This window comes from Hemitrygon akajei, chromosome 14 (assembly GCF_048418815.1).
Source record: "Hemitrygon akajei chromosome 14, sHemAka1.3, whole genome shotgun sequence".
Taxonomy (NCBI): domain Eukaryota; kingdom Metazoa; phylum Chordata; class Chondrichthyes; order Myliobatiformes; family Dasyatidae; genus Hemitrygon; species Hemitrygon akajei.
In genome coordinates this window covers 43,961,176-43,982,399 of record NC_133137.1, presented here as the reverse complement: position 1 = coordinate 43,982,399, position 21,224 = coordinate 43,961,176, and the positions used below count along the sequence as shown (strand labels likewise).

General features: G+C 42.3%; 1 protein-coding gene across 3 annotated transcripts in view; it reads left to right on the top strand.

Moving 5' to 3' along the window:
* cbll1 (Cbl proto-oncogene-like 1, E3 ubiquitin protein ligase) overlaps window positions 1-20,739 on the top strand; it is a 51,870-nt gene extending 31,131 nt beyond the window's left edge. For all 3 annotated transcript variants that reach the window (XM_073065943.1, XM_073065944.1, XM_073065945.1), the window contains 2 exons: window positions 2,282-2,355; window positions 19,036-20,739. In XM_073065943.1, coding sequence (XP_072922044.1) covers window positions 2,282-2,355; window positions 19,036-20,074 — 1,113 coding nt within the window. In that variant the 3' untranslated portion in view covers window positions 20,075-20,739. The remainder of the gene's footprint in view (window positions 1-2,281; window positions 2,356-19,035) is intronic.
* The last annotated feature ends 485 nt before the right edge of the window (window positions 20,740-21,224 follow it).

The following is a 21,224-nucleotide window of genomic DNA, read 5'->3' as shown; positions in this document are numbered from 1 at the left end:
AAGAGGAAGAAGAATATTAAGGTGGGGAAGTCCCCAGGCCTGATGGAATATACCCCATGTTATTTAGAGAAGCAAGAGATGCAAATGCTGTGGAATTGACCAAGATCTTTGTGTCCTGTCTGGCTGTAGGCAAGGTCCTGGAAGGCTGGCAGATAGCTAATGTTGTTCCTTTGTTAAAGTGAAATAATGGGGATAAAGCCTGGAAATCATATTCTGATGATCGTGAGTAGCAGGGAAACCTTTGGAGAGGATTCTTGGGGACAGGACGAGAGCATTTGGAAAACTGTGGCCTAATTCGGGGCAGTCAGCATGGTTTTGTGTGGGGCAAGTCACATCTTACAGGCTTGATTGAGTTTTTTGAAGGGGCTTGAAAGTCATTGATAAAAGTAGAGCAGTGGACACTGTGCACTTGGATTTCATTAAGGTGTTTGACAAGGGCCCTCATGATAGGCTCATCAAGAAAATTAAGATGCATGGAATTCTTGGTGAATGGTTATTGGATTCAAAATTGGCTTGCCCATAGAAGACTAAAAGGAAGTGTTTAATCGGTCTTATCCTGGCATATGAAGTCCATGACTAGTAGTGTTCCTAAGGTATCTATCTACGTTGAGATTTATTGCTGTTTGTGATAGATGTAAATAACTGATAAAAATGTGGATGTGTGGGTTAGTATGTGCAGTTGGTGCAAGGATTAGTGGTTCTGTGGTTAGTGCAGAAGATTGCTAAGGGATACACAGCAGGAAAGATATCAGTTACGGATATGGGCAGAGATATGGCAGATGGTATTTAATGTGGCCAGAGGTAAGGTGTTGCACATTGTAAGATGAAATTAAAGCAACTGCACATTGTTAATGGCAGGACCCCTAATAGTGTTGATGTACAGAGGGATCTTGGAGGTCCAAATCCGTGAAAGTAGTTGTACAAGTTGATTGGCTTATAAAGCAGGCATATGGTGTGCATGACTTTATTTGTCAAAGCATTAAATTCAAAAGTCTGGAGGTGATGTTCAAAGTAAATTTTTTATCAAAGTATATATTTGTCATCATATACTACTCTGGGATTCATTTTCTTGTGGGTATTCACAGTAGATACAAAGAAACACTATAGAATCAATGAACAATTGCACACAAAGTCAGGCAAACAACCAATGTACATTAGAAGACAAAACTGCAATTGCAATACATAAATAATATCAACAACATGGGTGCAGTGTCCTTGAAAGTAAGTACATAGGGTGTGGAATAGTTCAGTGTTGAAATGAGTGAAGGTTCAGGAGCCTGGTGATTGAGTGGTAATAACTGTTACTGAACTTGGTGGTGTGGGACCAAAGACAGCATGGCCTGGATAATAAGGGTCCTTATTGATTTCCGGTTTCCCAGTGGCCAGCCATTTTATTAGCTATCTTCATTCCTGATCCAACATGTTGGCACATGGCTTCCTCATCTGCTGCGATGAGGCCACTTTCTGGATGAAGGAGCACCTTCTGGTATATCATCCAGCCTACCTGATGACATGAACATCAATTTCTCCTTCCAGTATTTTGTTTCTTCGCTCCCCTCTCCCCTTATATTTCCCACTCTGGCCTCTTAACTCTTCTCCTTGTGTGTCTATCATCACCCCTGGTGCCCCTCCTTCTTCCCTTCTGCCCAAAGTCCACTCTCTTTTCCTTTCAGATTCTTTCTCTCGCATTTCATCCACCTTTTCCATCCACCTGGCATCACCTATCACCTTCTAGCCTGTCCTCCTTTCCCTCTGCCCACAATTTTAATCTGGAGTCTTCGCCATTCCTTTCCAGCCTTGATGAGGGTCTTGGACCAAAATGTCAACTATTTATTCATTTTCATAGATGCTACCTGACCTGCTGAGTTCCTCCAGCATTTTTTGTGTGTTTCCAGCATCTAGCATTGGAAATCAACAATTTCTAGTATTGTTGGACATCAGAGGTTATTTCTTAATAATTTGGTAAACATTTGGAACTCTTTACTCCAGATGTCTGTGATACTCTGAGATTTATTTTAGGATCAGTAGGAGTCAAGGGAATTATTCCACAGAAGTGTGGAATAATGGAAGATCATCAGGTTTGATCTTGTTGAAACAATGCAACTTGAGGGGGCATACAGCCTTGGGACACACATTAGCTTCTGATCTTATCCTTAAGAACAGGAGATGAGTCAAAATCTAATTTTCTCCTTCAAAGCTGTCTTTCCTATCAATTTAACATTTTGTCCCTAGTAAGCACAAAGCCACAATCTCATGTTTTGTTGTCTTAATTTCTTTACAGATTCCATGTAAACATGTTTTTTGTTTCAACTGTGCAAGTTTGCAAGAGAGAAAGGGGGACAGGATATGTCCTGGGTAAGATCACATCTACTAACAAGAATCTGTATTTCTCAGATGATATTCATGGCGTTATTTTCTGACTGCTTAGCATGGGTTTTATTCTCTAATTTTATTCAAATGTACAAGATTGTGCAGATTATATGAGAACTGTAATTGGTATATAACACTATTTGCAGGTGTGGACATCTAGTGTTCAAAGCAACCTTGTAATCTACTCCTCAGCTTTTTTTCTCTAGTCTTGACCCAAAACATCGACTGTACTCTTTTCATAGATGCTGCCTGCTGAGTTCTTCCAGCATTTTTGTGTTGGCTTGTATTCTGCAGATGGCTAACTATCAAATGAAAGGTGCCTTTCTTTTTTAGGGTCACTGTATTATAACCACAAGCTGATTTACCACTCACATTGTTATCCATAGAACTGCTTGGTTTTTCATTATTTTCTAAAGTTTTTTTTTAATCCATTTACTTGGGGAGCTTTAGCTTTATCATAGTAGGTAGGGAACAAGTAGACAGTCCTGATGAAAACTCTTAGCCCAAAGGAATGTCTATTTATTCCTTTCAATAGATGCTGCCTGACTACCATTTTGTATTTGTTATTGTAGATTTCCAGTATTTGTAGACTCTCTTGTGTCTAGGTGAACAAGAACTTCTGAGCTTCTGATTCAGTTCTGAATTATTCTAATATCATGTAATTTCCTTACAACCCTTAATGCTGATCTGCAGAAACTAGAAATTTAAAAAATGCTGGAAAAACTCCGGTCAAGTAGTATCTTTAATAGAAATATAAAAAACTTACAGCACAATACAGGCCCTTCAGCCCACAAAGTTGTGCCGAACATGTCCCTACCTTAGAAATTACCAGGCTTACCAGCCCTATATTTTACTAAGCTCCATGTACCTATCCAAAAGTCTCTTAAAGACCCCATCGTATCTGTATCCACCTCCGTTGCCCATTCCACGCACTCACCATTCTCTGTGTAAAAAAAACAAACAAACTTACCCCTGACATTTCCTCTCTACCTACTCCCAGCACCTTAAACTTGTGTCCTCTTGTGGCAACCATTTCAGCCCTGGGAAAATAGCTCTGACTATCCACACGATCAGTGCCTCTCATTATCTTATACACCTCTATCAGGTCACCTCTCATCCTCCGTTGCTCCAAGGAGAAAAGGCCAAGTTCACTCAACCTGTTTTCGTAAGGCATGCTCCCCAATTCAGGCAACGTCCTTGCAAATCTCCTCTGCACCCTTTCTATGGCTTCCACATCCTTCCTGTAGTGAGGCGACCAGAACTGAGCACAGTACTCCAAGTGGGGTCTGACCAAGGTCCTATATAGCTGCAACTTTACCTCTCGGCTCCTAAATTAAATTCCAGGATTACTGAGGGCCAATAGACCGTATGGCTTCTTAACCACAGAGTCAACCTGCACGGCTGCTTTGAGCATTCTATGGACTCAGACCCCAAAATCCCTCAGATCCTCCACACTGCCAAGAGTCTTACCATTAATGCTGTATTCTGCCATCATATTTGACCTACCAAAATGAACCACCTCACACTTACCTGGGTTGAACTCCATCTGCTACTTCTCAGCCCAGTTTTGCATTCTATCAATATCCCGCTATAACCTCTGACAGCCTTTCACACTGTCCACACCTCCAACCTTTGTGTCATCAGCAAACATACTACCCCATCCCTTCACTTCCTCATCCAGGTCATTTATAAAAATCACGAAGAGTTAAGGTCCCAGAACAGAGCCAGTTCTGGATCCACAAAGCAATGTCCCCTTGGATCCCATGCCTCCTTAACTTTCTCAAGAAGCCTTCAATGGGGTACCTTATCAAATGCCTTGCTGAAATCCATCTACACTACATCTACTGCTCTTCCTTTATCAATGTGTTTAGTCATATCCTCAAAAAATTCAATCGGGCTTGTAAGGTAGGTCCTGCCCTTGGCAAAGCCATGCTGACTATTCATAATCATATTATACCCCTCAAAATGTTCATAAATCCTGCCTCTCAGGATCTTCTCCATCAACTTCCCAACCACTGAGGTAAGACTCACTGGTCTATAATTTCCTGGGCTAGCTCTACACCCTTTCTGGAATAAAGGAGCAACATCCACAACCCTCCAATCTAACGGAACTTCCCCCGTCCCCATTGATGTTGCAAAGATCATCACCAGAGACTCAGCAATCTCCTCCCTCGCCTCCCACAGTAGCCTGGGGTACATCTCATCTGGTCCCGGCGACTTATCCAACTTGATGCTTTCCAAAAGCTCCAGCACATCCACTTTCTTATTATCTACATGCTCAAACTTTTCAGTCTGCTGCAAGTCATCACTACAATCACCAAGATCCTTTTCCATAGTGAATACTGAAGTAAAGTATTCATTAAATACCTTTGTTATTTCCTCTGGTTCCATACACACTTTCCCACTTGATAGGTTCTATTCTTTCATGTCTTATCCTCTTGTTCTTAACATGCTTGTAGAATGCCTTGAGGATTTCCTTAATTCTGCCCGCCAAGGCCTTCTCATGGCCCCTTCTAGTTCTCCTAATTTCCTTTTTAAGCTCCTTCCTGTTAGTCTTATAATCTTCTAGATCTCTAACATTACCAAGCTCTCTGAACCTTTTGTAAGCTTTTCTTCTTGACTAGATTTATTACAGCCTTTGTACACCACGGTTCCTGTACCCTACCAAAACTTCCCTGTCTCATTGGACGTACCTTGCAGAACTCCACACAAATATCCCTGAACACTTGCCACGTTTCTTCTGTACTTTTCCCTGAAAATATCTGTTCCCAATTTAAGCTTCCAATTCCTGCCCGATAGCCTCATAATTCCCCTTACTCCAATTAAACGCTTTTCTAACTTGTCTGTTCCTATCTCTCTCCAATGCTATTGTAAAAGAGATAGAATTATGATCACTATTTCCAAAATGTAGATTTCTGTAAATCCATAGATTTCAAAGGTTCATTTATCAGTGAATGAACCTTTGAACCACTGAGAATGAAGAAAGGTCATTGCCCTGAAAGGATGCTTTGGTTTCTCTCAGCAGTTGGTGCCTTACATACAGTACCATGCTGTACAATATATATTTATATATATCCTAAGACTTTTGCAGTGTATTGTAGTAATTTTATTAATTGCATTGTACTACTGCAAAAAAAATAAATTTCATGACATATGTGAGTGATGATAATAGGCCTGTGTTTTGGACTGAGTGGGAAGGAGCAGGAAGAGGGGGATCATGGTTTGGAAAAGGAGAAGGGAGGGAGCAGGAAGCACCAGAGAGACATTCTGTAATGATCAATAAACTAACTGTTTGCAATGAAATGACCTTAGCAGCTGTCTCACAGCTGGGTGTGTCTGTACCTATGCAACCCCTCCTTCTCTGCCCCCTGTCTCACACCCCTCCCATGCTGCTCCACATTGACAAATAGAGTACTGAGTAAAAGCCTTGTGTACCCAAACTATATATCTGTGCCTACAACTTTTGTACAGTACTGTATATATTTCCTGCACTTCCTGTTGAATTATCAATACACTTAATACACACTGTCTGTGATTCACCCATTGCTGGTGCAAAGTTTCATATCAGCAGCTTGTACAAGTGCTTTCTTTTGCTTCTGTTTTCTGGCTTTAGTATTTAGTTTCCAATGGTGCTTATGCAGTCTGAGCTTCACAGAATCTGAATCGGGTTTATTATCACTGACATAAGTAAAGTGAAATTTGGTGTTTTGCAGCAGCAATACAATGCAAAGACATAAAATAGCTATAAATTGCAAAAGTAGTAGAAAAAAAAAGGAAAAATAAAGTCTTGTTTATGGACCATTCAGAAATCTGATGGATAGAGGGAAGAAGCTGTTTCTGAATCTTAGAGTGTGGGTTTTCAGGCTAGTGTACCTGTTCTCTGATCATAATAATGAGAAGAGGGCATGTCCTGGGTGGTGAGTATACTTGGTGATACTTTCTTGAGGTTCCACCTCTTGGGGGAAGGTTGTGCATGTGACGGAGCTGGCATGTGACGAAGGTCTAGAACCTTCTGTGCATTGGAGCCTCCCTTGAGAGAAAACAACATGTTGACACCCCGCACTTCCCGTTTCTACCTCCTACCACACCCTGCACTTCCCGTTTCTACCTCCTACCCAAGATCCACAAACCTGCCTGTCCAAGTAGACCTATTGTCTCAGCTTGCTCCTGCCCCACCGAACTCATTTCTGCATACCTTGACACTGTCTTATCCCCCCCCCCTGTTCAATCTCTTCCCACCTATGTTTGTGACACTTCTCACGCTTTGAATTTTTTCAATGATTTTAAGTTCCCTGGCCTTATTTTCACCATGGACATCCAGTCCCTATGTACCTCCATCCCCCACCCAGATGGTCTCGAAGCTCTTCGCTTCTTTTTGGATTCCAGACCTAACCAATTCCCCTCTACCACCACTCTCCTCCGTCTAGCGGAATTAGTTCTTACTCTCAATAATTTCTGCTTTTGCTCCTCCCATTTCTTCCAAACCAAGGGTGTAGCCATGGGCACCCGTATGGGTCCCAGTTATGCCTGCCTTTTTGTTGGCTTTGTGGAACAGTCCATGTTCCAAGTCTTTACGGGTATCTGTCCCCCTCTTTATCTTCACTACATCGATGACTGCATTGGCGCTGCCTCCTGCACGCATGCTGAGCTTGTTGACTTCATTAACTTTGCCTCCAACTTTCACGCTGCCCTCAAATTTACCTGGTCCATTTCCCACACCTCCCTCCCCTTTCTTGATCTTTCTGTCTCCATCTCTGGAGACGGCTTATCTACTGATATCTACTATAAGCCTACAGACTCTCACAGCTACCTGGACTATTCCTCTTCCCACCCTGTCTCTTGCAAAAATGCTATCCCCTTCTCACAATTCCACCGTCTCCGCCGCATCTGCTCTCAGGATGAGGCTTTTCATTCCAGGACGAAGGAGATGTCTTCCTTTTTTAAACAAAGGGGCTTCCCTTCTTCCACCATCAACTCTGCTCTCAAACGCATCTCTCCCATTTCCCGCACATCTGCCCTCACCCCACTCGGGATAGGGTTCCCCCTGTCCTCACCTACCACTCCACCAGCCTCCAGGTCCAATGTATAATTCTCTGTAACTTCCGCCACCTCCAACTGGATCCCACTACCAAGCACATCTTTCCCTCCCGCCCCCCCCCCCCCCCCGCTTTCCGCAGGGGTCGCTCCTTACGCGACTCCCTTGTCCACTCATTCCACCCCCCCATCCCTTCCCACCGATCTCCCTCCTGGCAGTTATCCTTGTAAGTGGAACAAGTGCTACACCTGCTCTTACACCTCCCGTCCCATGATCCTTTCCCCTCTCCAGCTCTGTATCACTTTCACCTATCACCTTTCCAGCTCTTAGCTTAATCTCACCTCCTCCGGTCTTCTATCATTTTTCATTTCCCCCTCCTCCCACTACTTTCAAATCTCTTACTATCTTTCCTTTCATTTAGTCCTGACGAAGGGTCTTGGCCCGAAACGTCAACAGTGCTTCTCCTTATAGATGCTGCCTGGCCTGCTGTGTTCCACCAGCATTTTGTGTGTGTTGTTGACACTAATGACAGTATAAAAAATTTGAGGGCAACCTGCCTACTGAAATTGCTGATCAAAATGTGGCAGCGGACCTTGGTATTTGCAGATACACTGTCACATACCCACTGAGCTGCATATTATGTTTCCTTACTTTAAAAGAGCACACTGCACAGTCAATCAAGTCTATCATCCATGTGCCCATCCAAAAGATTCTTAAATGTCCCTCTCTGTGTAAAGAACTTGCCTCTGAATTCCCCTTATGCTTTCCTCCAGCCATCTTAAAATTACGCTCCCTGGTATTGGCCATTTCCGCCAAGGGAAGAACTTTCTAGCTATGCACTTGATTTATACTTTTTATCACTTGCACCTTCTACCAAGTTGTCTCTCACCCTCCTTTACTCCAAAGACAAAAGCCCTAGCTTTTCAATTTATCCCCATAAAACATGCTTTCTAATCCAGGCAGCAAGCATCCTGGTAAATCTCCTCTACAACCTCTCTAAGGCTTCTACATCCTTCCTTTAATAAAATGACCAGAACTGAGCACAATATTCCAAGTGTGATCTAACCAGGGTTTTATAAGACCATATGATAGAGGAGCAGAATAAGGCTATTTGGCCCTTCAAGGCTGCTCCGTCATTTCATCATGACTGATCCAATTTTCCTCTCAACCCCAATCTCCTGCCTTCTCCCTGTATACCTTCAAGCCCTAACCAATCAAGAATCTATCAACTTCTGCCTTAAATGAATTCCACAGATTCACCACTCCTCATCTCGGTTCTAAAAGGATGCCCCTCTATTCTGAGGCTGTGTCCTTTGGTCTGATACTCTCCCACCATAGGAAACATCCTCTTCACACCCATCCTACCAAGGCGTTTCGTGGTTCACGGAAGGAGCATGATGGTTTGGGGCTACTTTGCTACCTCAGGGCCTGGACAGCAGTTGTTGAGGGAACAATGAATTCAAAGTTGTATCGACATTTTACAGAACGTCAAGGTAGTGTCTGTCACCTGAAGCTTAATAGAAGTTGGTTAATGCAACAAGAGAATGATCCAAAACACAGCAGTAAATCAACAACAGAATGGTTTAAAAAGAAAACAATTGTGTTTTGGAATGGCCAAGTCAGATTCCAGACCTTTTCAAATGAGATGCTGTGGCATGACCTGAAGAGGACTGTTCAAGCAAGGTACCCCAGAAATATTGATGAACTGAAACAGTTTTCTATGGAGGAATTGTCTAAAATTCTTACTCACCAATTTGCAAGTCTGATCAGCAGCTACAGAAAGCATTTACAGCAGGTTATTGCTGCTGAAGGAGGCTCTAGTTGTTATTAGTTTAGGCAACAAGAGCATTTATTTGTTGAATTAAACAATTTTTAAAAATGGACTGGTAAAGTAGCTTGATGAATTCCTGGATTGGTCAACAGAAAAGTGGGACAATGGATGTTCAGGAGTTTTAGATCATGAATTAGTTTGATTGCACAGGCATGGGTTTAAATCATACTCGGAAATTAGAAGAAACGATTTAATCGAAGTTCTGATGATTGGAACATTATCCATTTTTTTTAAAAAAAGGTATCTTTTCATGGCAAACTGGGAAGTGGATAGTAGCTGCAATGGAACTAAGGGAAAAGAGACAACTCTTCCCTTGGATAAGACTGTTGAACAAAGCTAAGATCTTGACCACACAATCTACCACATCATAGCTTTGCACATTATTGTCAGCCTGCACCACACGTTTACTGTAACTGTAACACTTCTGCCTAGTACTATCTCAATGTACTAATGATGAAATGATCAATATGGCTGGTATGCAATACCATGCAATACTGTCGCTCAATACATGTGACAATAGTAAATAAATTCACCAAACATCAGCATCAATCAGTTGGACCAAGTGGTCTTTCATGTTGTACTTCCCATTTAGAATAATAATAATTATAGAGCACTTTTCATACAGACAGTGTAGTTCAAAGTACTTTACAATGGGATAAAGTGCAAACATGAAAATAAAAGATGAAAAGATGTTAGTTAAAAGTTAAGTAGGATTTGAGTTGGCTTTTAAAAGTGTCAACTGAGTCTGTATCACTTGTAGTTTTAGATAATGAATTCCATAATTTAGGAATTACATTTCAAATAAGTTACTTCATAATATTTGTAATATTGTAAAGTATCAGGAATTATTTGATAGGACTTAGGAACCCAACTCAAAATCAATAGTGGACAACACAAAGGATATATTTAGCAAATCCCTCAGAAGTTATTTTAGGAGACCAATATAAAAATCAACCATTTTTGATTTCAAAAGAAACTTGACTGGTCTGCAAGCAAAATTATCAGACAAATCACTATAATTACATTGGTCCATTATCTACATATTAGGCTGATTTGCAGACAAAACTGCCTTCAGAAGCCAAACTAACAATTCCTTCAAAAATTGTTCATTTTAACTAAGTAGAAATAAAAAATGAGCACATGCCGATGGTCTGTTCAAAAAAAAAATACTTGGAAGTGTCTTACTAAGTTTACAACTTGAGCGAACTGTAAATGGCATTTTGTGTCACTGCAGAGTGCAGAAGGGCATGCCAAAAATAGTGCCAAGCACACCTGAAGATAGCATGCCACTGTGCCAACAGGCAAAGTTTATGATCTCTTCAGTAAGTTGCAGATCAAGTATCCGGAGTTCTGCAGTGTTTATTTCAATGTAAGAAGCATAAAGGGTAAGGGTGATAAGCTTAGAGACTGGATCAGTATGTGGAACTATGATGTTGTGTCCACTTTGGAGATCTGAATACAAGAGACAGGACTGGCAACTCAAATATTTTGGTTGTGACAAAGGGTCAAGAAGGTAACTATGGAGAGGGTAGGACCACAAAGGTAAAGGAGGGCTTTTATGCTTGTGAGTCAGAGGATGCGGACAAGATATTCACTGAGAAGAGGACAGGAGGGTAGCGAGAGCAGTGTAGGGATGGTTATTGTGATCAGTAACATTAATTAGAGATCAGGAAAGTCGTGGTGCTGTGTCTTTTGAAGTGCTTTAAGACGGGTCAGTCCTCAGAATCTGATGAAGAGGGGAAGTTGGTTGAAATTTTCACAAGTTTTCATTCCCTTCCTAGCAACAAGTGAGGTCCCAGACCAATTAACTAGTGTTGTGCCTTTGTTCAAGAAAGGTAATGGGAAGAATCCAATAAATTACAGGCTAGTGAGTGTCATGTCAGTGGTAGGGAATATACTAGAGAGGATGCTTAGGGATCAGGATTTACACACATGGAAATATCATGGTCTGATTAGGGACAGTCAGCATAGCTTTGTGGGAGGCAGGTTACAAATGTATTGAAGTCTTGCAGAGGTGATGAAGCTGATTAATGAGGGTATAGCAGTGAATGTCTGTGTGGATTTTAGTAAGGTATTAAACAAGGTCATAGGCTAATTCACGAGGACACTTGGGATCCACAGTGACTTGGCTGTTTGTATTCACAATTGTCATCGCCATACAAGGCAAGAGGGTTGTGGCGGAAGGGGGTTATTCCGTCTGGAGGTCTGTGACCAGTGAGTTCTACAGTGATCAGTGCTGGGACCTCTGCTGTTTGTTTTGTTTATAAACTAAGAAACAGGTGGGCAGTCAGATGGATTTTGTTTTAATACCTATATTTACTCAGGAGATGGGCACAAAAAAGATGTCAGTCAGGTCACGGACCTTATATGGATTACAGAGGAGGAGGTGCTTGCTGTCTTGTGGCAAATTGTCAAATTCCTGACAGATTGTCCCCTTGGACTGTGGGAGACTAGTGCAGAAGTTAGAGGGGCCTCAGCAGAGGTATTTAAAACAGCCGATGTGTTTCTGTTGCTGTAAGAATAAGCCAGGAATTTATGGACCAGTGAGCCTGACTTCAGTAGTGAGTAAGTTGTTGGAAAGTATTCTAAGGGACCAGATGCATAAGGACAGTGGATTCTGGTTAATTAGGACCAGTGCATTTTGACCCAATTAAGCAGCTGCCCCAATTAACCTACTTTTCATGGAAATACAGTAGTCAAAAAGGTATTAAAAAAGCCATATGTCATTTAATTGACTATTTAAATGAAATGCAGAACAAATTGGAACATTTCTACAGTACCGTAAGTGAGTATTGGTTCCTAATAGGTATCAATGGAGAAATTCGTCCATGTTCCTTTTGATTGTAAATGAACAAAATCAGTGTCAACACCTGGTACAGATAATAGACTGCCTTTGTAAGATGCTTTTCACAATTGTACTTTCCAAATCTTCATTTTCATTGTAACATTCAAGATGATTGCCGATACCTTAATTCTTCGTGGTTTCTAACTTCTTCATGTTGTGAAATCATTACATTTTCACTCATGGCCATTTCTGTCATCTACAAACCTGAATCCTTGAAACTGCAATGAACAAAACAGTTCTAATTTGTCATTCAGCTTATTTCTTTCCAACTATCAGTGACAAAAATTACAGACTTTTCGCTCCACAAGCCTGCCTGTCCTGGTAGACCCATTGTTTCTGCTTGTTCCAGCCCCACTGAACTTGTATCTACATATCTCAACTCTGTGTTATCCCCCCAGTTCCGTCTCTTCCTACCTACATCCGTGGCACTTCACACACTTTAGATCTTTTCAATGACTTCAAGTTCCCCGGCCCGATCATCTCATTGCACCTCCATTTCCCCCATCAGGAGGGCCGTAAAGCTCTCCGCTTCTTTCTAGACAAAAGACCCAACCTGTTCCTATCTACCACCATTCTCCTCCATTTGGTGGATCTGGTCCTCACTCTCAATAACTTTTCCTTCGACTTCTCCCTCTTCTTTCAAACCAAAGGTGTAGCATGGGCACTCACATGAGTGCCTGCCTTTTTGTTGGCTACATGGAGCAGTTTATATTCCAAGCCTACACCGGTATCACTCCCCAATGTTTCCTACACTAAGTCGATGACTGCATTGGTGCTGTTTCCTGCACCCATGCTGAGCTCATCTACTTAATCAAATTTGCCTCCAACTTGCCCTCAAATTTACCTGATCCATTTCCAACTGCTCCCACCCCTTTCTCAATCTCTCTGCCTCTGACAGTTTATCTTACTGATATCTTTTATAAACCTACTGATTCTCACAGCTACCTGGACTGTACTCACCCTGTCACTTGCAAAAATACCATCCCTTTCTCTCTGTTCCTCCCTTTCTGCCGCATCTGCTCTCAGGATGAGGCTTTTCATTCCAGAACTAATGGGATGTCCTCCTTCAAAGAAAGGGACAGTAAAAATGCTGCTCTCACCCGCATCTCTTCCATTTCACCCATATCTGCTCTCACCTCATCCTCCTGGCACTCTACCAGGGATAGGGTTCCCCTTGTCCTCACCTACCACCCCACCAGCCTCTGTGTCCAGCATATAATTCTCCATAACTTCCACCATCTCCAACAAGATCCCACCGCCAAACAAGCACATCTTTCCCTCCCTCCACTTCCCACTTACTGCAGACTTCCCTCCCTCATGGTACCTATCCTTGCAAGTGAAACCAGTTGAATACCTACCCCTTCACCTTCTCCCTCACTACCATTCAGGGCCTCAAACAGTCCTTCAAGGTGAGGTGACACTTCACCTGTGAGTCTTTTGGGGTCATCTACTGTATTCGGTGCTCACACTGTGGCCTCTAGTACATCAGTGAGACCTGCCGTAGATTGGGAGACTATTTTGCCGAGCACTTATGTCCCGTCTGCCAGAAAAGGTGAGATCTCCGGTGCTCCTCTCCCTTCCCTTTCTTCCATGTCTTCCACTCTCTCTTATCAGATTTCTCCTTCTCCAGCTCTTTACTTCATCTCTCCCCCCTCCTTACTCTGACTTCTCAGCTTTAATTTCCAGTCCTGATGAAGGGTCCCTGGCCAAAACATTGACTGTTTACTCTTTTCCATAGATGTTGCCTGACCTGGAATCCCTGCAGCTTTTTGTGTATGTTGCCTGGATTTCTAGCATCTGTGGATGTTTATGATTGCTCAAAGCATGGTGTAGTGTCTAATGGCCACACAAGCGCACGCAACTGACCATAGTTAGAAACTGGTCAGCAACAGTTTCCTCTCCCATTTAAGTGATTATAGTGTCCCAAATAAATGAAAGGAACCCTCGCTATTTTCTCAAGTAGTTTTTGTTCTTTAAGAGTTGTTCCAAATAAGCGGCTGCCCTGATTGACTAATGGTCCAATTAACTGGAATCCACTGTATTTAGATAGGGCACAATTTGGGACAGTGGACGTGGCTTTGTGCATGGTAGGTCATGTCTACCATGACAGGATTTTTCGAGGAGGTTACCAAGAAAGTTAATGAAGGAAAAACTGTCATTCTGTTTGAGGTAATAAATTGTATTTGACATTGGCTTCAGTGGTAAATGCAAGCAAGCTTTTTCCACTGAGGTTGGATAAGACTAATTCAAGAGGAAAAATATTTAAGGGGAACCTGGGGGGGTAGGGGGTGGTGCGAGTATGGAACAAGCTGCCAGTAGAATTGGTGAATGTGGATTTGATTTCAAAACTTACGAGAAGTTTGGATAAGTACATGGATGAGATGGGCATGGAGGGCTGTGGGCTAGGTTTGAGTCATTGGGCCTAGGCAGAATAACAATTCTGCATGACCAAGATTGTCCAAAGGACCTGTTTCTGTGCTGAAGTGCTCTATTAATCCAAGTGACTTGGATGAATATGTGGATGGCTGAGTTAGTATATTTTCAAATGTATATTCTGCTGTATAATCGGTTACATAAATGGAGAGAAAAATGGCAGATGTAGTTTAATCTGAGCAAGTGTGAGGTGTTGCATTGTGGGAGGTTAAACATAAGGGGTAAGTGTACAGTTACTGGCGGGATACTTCACAGCAGTGATGTACAAAGGGATTTTGGGGCCCAGGTCCATAGCTCCCTTAAAGTGGAACACAGGTAGACGGTTGTAAAGGAGAACTATGGCATGCTTGTCTTCATGGGTCACAGTGTAGAGCAAGTCATGTTGTGGCTATATCAATCTTTTATGAGGCCACATTTGGAGCATTGGTATATAATTCTGATTGCCTCATTAGATTGACGATGTGGAAGCTTTGGAGAAGCTGCAGAAGATTATAAAATTATGAGAGGCCTATATAGGTTAGACAGTAGAATCGTTTTCTAAGAGTTTAAATTTCAAATACTAGAGATCATGCATTTAAGGCAAGGGGGGAAAGTTTAAAGATGGATGAGGCATGTTTTTTTTACACAGAGTAGTGGATGCCGCAGGCAGCCAGGGTTGGTGGTAGACACAGGTACAATAGTGGTGTTTAAGATGGTATTAATAGATCCATGGATATGCAAAGGATGGAGGAATATGGTTCTGGTACAGGCAGAAGAGATTTAGTTTAATTTTGCATCTAGACAGACATTGTGGGTCGAGGGGCTGTACTTGTGCTGTATTGTTCTGTGTTCTATAATGCCTAGTCCTGAATATTGGTGGACAACTATACAGCTAAAAGGAGGAGGAGTCTCTAAGAACATTCACATCCTCGGCAATATTAGGCCTGAAGACAAGACTGAAGTGTGTTCAGCCACAAGTCTAAATGGATAATTCATCCCAGCTTTCTACTCAGGTAAAGTTACAACACTGGCAACTACTCAATAACACAAAAGATTGCCCAGATATGTCCTGTTCAAAAAGTACACCCTCAATCATCAGCAAAGTGATGGAAGACACACATCATACATACCCTCCTATTTCTTATAACATAACAAGAAACCTTTTGACCCATCAAATCAATGCCATCCCATTCCCCCCCCCCCCCCCACTCTTCAGTTGTTCTCATTCGTTACACCAGGCCCTCATCAAAACATTGGTCCAAACAGAGGCCAAAGAAAAATCCCAAAGATAAATCCCAAAGATGAGAGTGAGTGCCTTGACCCAAAGTAGTGTTTGACCAAACATACCAGTGAGATCTGGTGAAGCTGAAAGTAGTGTGGTGGGGGGGAGCTCTTTAAATGCACTAAGGAAGATTTTTGTGGTTGTAGGAAATCATCTTAGTCCCAGGGTATTACCACAGAAGTACTGTACCTCAGCTAAAGAGATTCTGCAGGTGCTGGAAATCTTGGACAACGTGGAAAATATTGGGTGTTAACATTCTCCATTGACAGTCTGTATCTGGAGATGGAGACAGAGAGAAGAGCGATATCAGAGAAGGACCAAGTCAATTTGAGAGCAGGGTGGAAGTTGGAGCCAAAGTTGATGAAATTGATGTGCTCAGTCATTAATGTATTAGAGAATCAGTTGGGGTGCATTACCAGTGTGAACTTGGAACATGAGCTGATCCACATAGCCATTGAAAAGGCAGGCCTAGCTGAGGCCTATGGCTATACCTATGATTCTGCAAGATGTCCACAGGTAATCTGTTCCGGTAGCTGGTAACAGATCAATAAAAGGGAGAGGAGTATCAAACATGGACCAAGTGACAAGATCATGGACAAGCATATTTTGTTTGTTACCATGGGATTGTATCCTAAACCCAACTTGATCTCTTTCTTCCATGACTGGGGTCAAAATGGGAATCTTTGCTGATGCTTGAACAACTGGCAGCATGTTAGCAAAGGAGGCAGGCTATGCCTGCACACTTTAAGACCTAGACAACATTCAGGCATGAATCAATCTGGCTGCTACCAGAGACACAGTGCAAGTCTCGGTCCTAAATCCTTAGACAATTAATGATATTACTTGAGTGAAAAGACTTGTGTGAAAATGATGTGAGGAGTAAGCAGAGATCTGCTTACTCAAGGCTGAATAAGACAGCAGCAAAGAACACTAAGAAATCGGAAGAATAATAAATGGAATATAGAATGCAGGAAAGAAAGAAAGGTTGATAATTGCAGACTGAGACAGGAAATAACAGAGAAGTTAATATTGTTGTCACACAAGTCCCGGAAAATTTCCTGGCATTAGTGGAAAACATCAGGTTTGGAATGAAAGGAATTTGTTTTAATTTATCCCAATATGTTTTTCTTAAAGGGAGACTCCAGAACTCTGGCCTAAATGCCATTGTTTCAAAGGAGCATGCGGAGATAACAGTTGCATTGGATGTCTCTTAGAATTCCAACCATTCTAGAATGGTCCCCAAAGTTAGACAATAGCAAAAGTAACCCCTCTATTTAAGAAAGGAGGAAGTGAAAACCCAGGTAGCTATAAATTAATAAGGAGGGCAATACCCCAATCTGCTCTTAAGGAAGTGGTAATACAAAGCCAGTTACAAAATAATGATAGAATAGAGCAGAGTCGCAGAATCAGAATGGGTCCAAAAAAGGATGTTTGACAAATGATTAACTTTTTTGAGATTATAACTAGCACATTAGATGAGGAGGAACCAGTTATGTATTTGGATTTGATCATTAGAAGAGGATTTTGAGCAGTATTGGAGCCTGTGGGTTTGTGGTGTTGGTATATTTTGTGGATTGAGGACTTGTTAAGGAACAGAATATGATGGGAATAAGTGTGCCAGTTCTGGTCTGGTCTCTTCACCAAAGCCACAATGAACTCATGCTAGAGAGTCTGCAGCAATTTGTTTTCACTTAGTTGCTAGATTGAAGGGTCTGAATTGTGAAGAGAGATTAAAGCAGACTAGGCCAGAGGCTTGAAGGCTGAGGGTTGATCGCATTGAAATATCAAATTCTATTGGGTATTTACAGCAGAGATGCTGTTTAGATAGAAATAAACAGGGGTCAGCATAATGGGTCTGCTGTTCTGAACTGAGATGAAATAAAATTCCTTTGATTGAAAGGTTCTGAACCTTTGGAACTTTTTGGAGTAACTTTAGACTGGTTGAGATTCATATCCAAAACTCTCTGAGAAGCAGATTGTGGTTTTTGCAGGAAGGTGGGGCTGATGGAGGAGAAAGGTGTAGCAGGTCTGATGTTGCTCCTACTTACATTCAGGAGTTGGGGAGTTGGTGCGGTTGTGGAAGATCTTCATTTGGCTGTAAGAATGAATAAATATTTTTAGCAGAGAAATGTGCAGAGCAATTTTGGTGTGCTGCATCATGAAACGTGTCAGAACAAGGAGCAGGAGCCAGATCACAGTTCATAAGCAAGTGCAGGGAACACTTTGCAAGGGAAGTGGTGCATTAGAGTAAGAAGAGTAAGCATACTGTGTGAGGGCACACTTGATCTATCCTCTAAGGGAGAAAAATGTTAATAATGAATAGGTAAGGTGGATAGAGAAATGGCAGGTGGAATTTAATCCAGATGCAGCTTGGGAGGATTATACGATACGGGCTTTGGAAGTATTGAGTAACAGTCCAAGGATCCCTCGAGTTAGGAGCAAAGAAGAGAAAGTCTCTGTTCATTGAGTTTGACTCTGTTTTAGATCTGTTAGGATCAATATTGTGGAGCAAATGTAAAACTGAAGAATTTCTGTGGGCATCAGAAAGTGAGTGGAGTGTTCTGCACTTGTTGATGGAGTCAGAGGTTTTAGTCTGTTCAGAAAATGTTGCACATAGTTGAAGCTCCATTCTACATCTCCTTTTGAGTGAAAATTATATCCTTTGAATGGGCAGTATCAGCACTTTGAAGCACAGTGAGCCTTTCTTAGTCACTGGGAGGCTATCAAGAAGGATCCTGGAGACAACTTTCCCTGTGCTGTACTGTTCTGTTTCCTAGGTGTGGATGGCCTGCTTATTCAGGGATGTACAAGACTCATCTCTGACTGATTTTCATCATTTTCTTGAGTTTGCCATGTAACCTACATTTCAAAAGCCTTTTTCAGATTGGAGGTGTCACAAGTGCACAAACATGCAGTTGTGAATATGATGGTTTTGATACAGCTTTCTGGCCACTTCACAATCATGCGTTAATTTTGTTGTAGTCCTGTCAGCTCAGTGAAGCAATGGCTGCTCCATCATTGGAGATGAACTGTGAACTCGCTGCTAAGCTCATGGTCTGTGTTACTGAATCTTGATTTCTTTATATAACATTTTAGAAGGTGATGTTCACTTGTTCTAGTGATCTTGATATCCATAATGAGCAAATATAATGCAGAGTTTGATTGTGTGGTGAAACTTCCAAAGCACATTTATCAGTGTTCTTGAACCAAAGCATAATGTTATTGAGGTTGATAAAATCCATTTATTTTATATCTTTTAGGTGTAATGACCCAGTCCAACGCATTGAGCAGTGCTTAAGGGGGTCACTGTTCATGTGTAGTATTGTCCAAGGCTGCAAACGGACATATCTTTCTCAAAGAGACTTGCAAGCTCACATTAACCATAGACACATGAGAACTAACAAAGCCGTCATTAGGCCCCAGCCAGAGCAGCTGCACAACGCCATGACTCCTGCGGCAGAGATTACAGAACGTTTCCTGATGCCACAAGATAAGCATCACCTGCCTCACCTTCCACCCAAGCAGCATGCCATCATGATGCCACCACCTCCTCTGCAGCACGTGTCACATGATCATTACAGCCAGACGCATGAGGACATCCGCCCACCGCCCTCTGAGATGGCTCTTGCTCCACCACCACGGTCCGTGAACCAGGAGACCTTCCGAATCTCAACAGTGACCACAAGGAAGCACAGCAACCTGATCACCGTTCCCATTCAGGATGATTCTTCCAGTTCAGGCAGTCGAGAGCCCCCGCCTGCCACCCCTCACCACCATCCTGAGTACCAGAACAATCCTGTGGTGCCTCACCCACACCACATGTTGCCTCCACAGCAGCACTATGCTCCGCCGCCTCCCCCTCCTCCACCCATCAGCCACCCCATGCAGCACCCGGCACAGACAGCCGGCAACCCACACATGGTCTACAATCAGGCACCACCCCCACCACTGTCAGCAGCTCCCCCCCCAATCAACCCCCCACCAGGGCACATCTTGGCTCAAATGCCACCATATATGAACCATCCTCCCCATGGGCCACCTCCTCCACAGCATACGGGACCCCCCGTGAATACTCCTCCTCCCCATCATTACTCTGCTTCCTCAATGCCTCAGTACACAGAAGACCAAGGAACTCTCAGTCCTCCATTCTCCCAACCTGGAGGGCACAGCCCTGGTATTGGTGTTTGGCCTGCTCCCCGAGGTCCACCTCCCCCAAGGATTCAAGTTCCACCGCCACAGGCTCCATTACCTGCACCACATCACCCTGACCAGGCGCGGTACAGACCGTACTATCAGTAAGCTCTTCACTGTCCAATGGTCTAACATTGGTTCCATATCTCTTTATATTAGAAGGGAGCATGCAGTAGAGGAGTTACAGTGTAAAGGGTTAAGAAGAGAGGCTCTGCATCTCAACTTGTGTCAAGCCCATGGGAATTAGTGTTTTGCCATCCATGGCGTATTTTTCAGACTATGTACAACTACATTTTCAATCGTGCACAAAGTTGTCCTGTAACAATCAGTACTTGGGTGAAGAAACGAGGAATGAGTAGCTGAAAATTCCGCTTTATTTCATTTTGGAGTGTTGTTTACTTTTCTTAACATCCATTCTTTGACACCACTGTAAAATATACTGTATATACAAATATACTTCTAAGCATTTTATGTTGTTTTAAGATGAACATACACATAAAGCCTTAAGCTGACAATGTGTAGGGTTCAATGCCAGATCATAGAATGGAGATATTTTTATTAATTTCTGTGTATAAATTCACATGCATTTGAATATTAAATCCAAACTAAGTGATTGCCAGCAACTTTTAATGAGTTTGCATTCTCTGTAATATGTTGTTGATTGCTTTGCCTCAGGTCTTCTCACCCCAGCTGAATATTGTTTTATTATTGAAAACACCTTTTACTGACAAGAAAAGAAAGAAAAATAAACTTCAAAGTGAGTTTTAATTGAAGGTCTTTTGTATTGCAGTGATTTCTAATAAAATGTGCAGAGTATAGAGATGCAAAGGGTCTTGGGAGTCCTTGTGCAGGATTCCCTGAAGGTTAATTTGCAAGCTGAGTCTGTGCTGAGCAAGGTAAATGCGATGTTAACATTCGGTTCAAGAGAGCTAGAATATGAAAGCAAGGATGTAATGTTAAGACTTTATAACACACTGGTGAGGCTTCACTTGGAGTATGCTGAGCAGTTTTGGATCCTTAGAAAGTATCTGCTGAAACTGGAGAGGGTTCAAAGGAGGTTCACGAAAATTATTTCAGGATTGAATGGCATGTCATATGAAGAGCGTTTGATAGCTCTGGGCCTGTATTCACTGGAATTCAGAAGAATGAGGGGTAACTTCATTGAAACCTGTCGAATGGTGAAAGGCCTTGATAGAGTGGATATGAAGAAGAGGATGCTTCCTCTGGTGTGAGAGTCTAAGACCACAGGACACAGCCT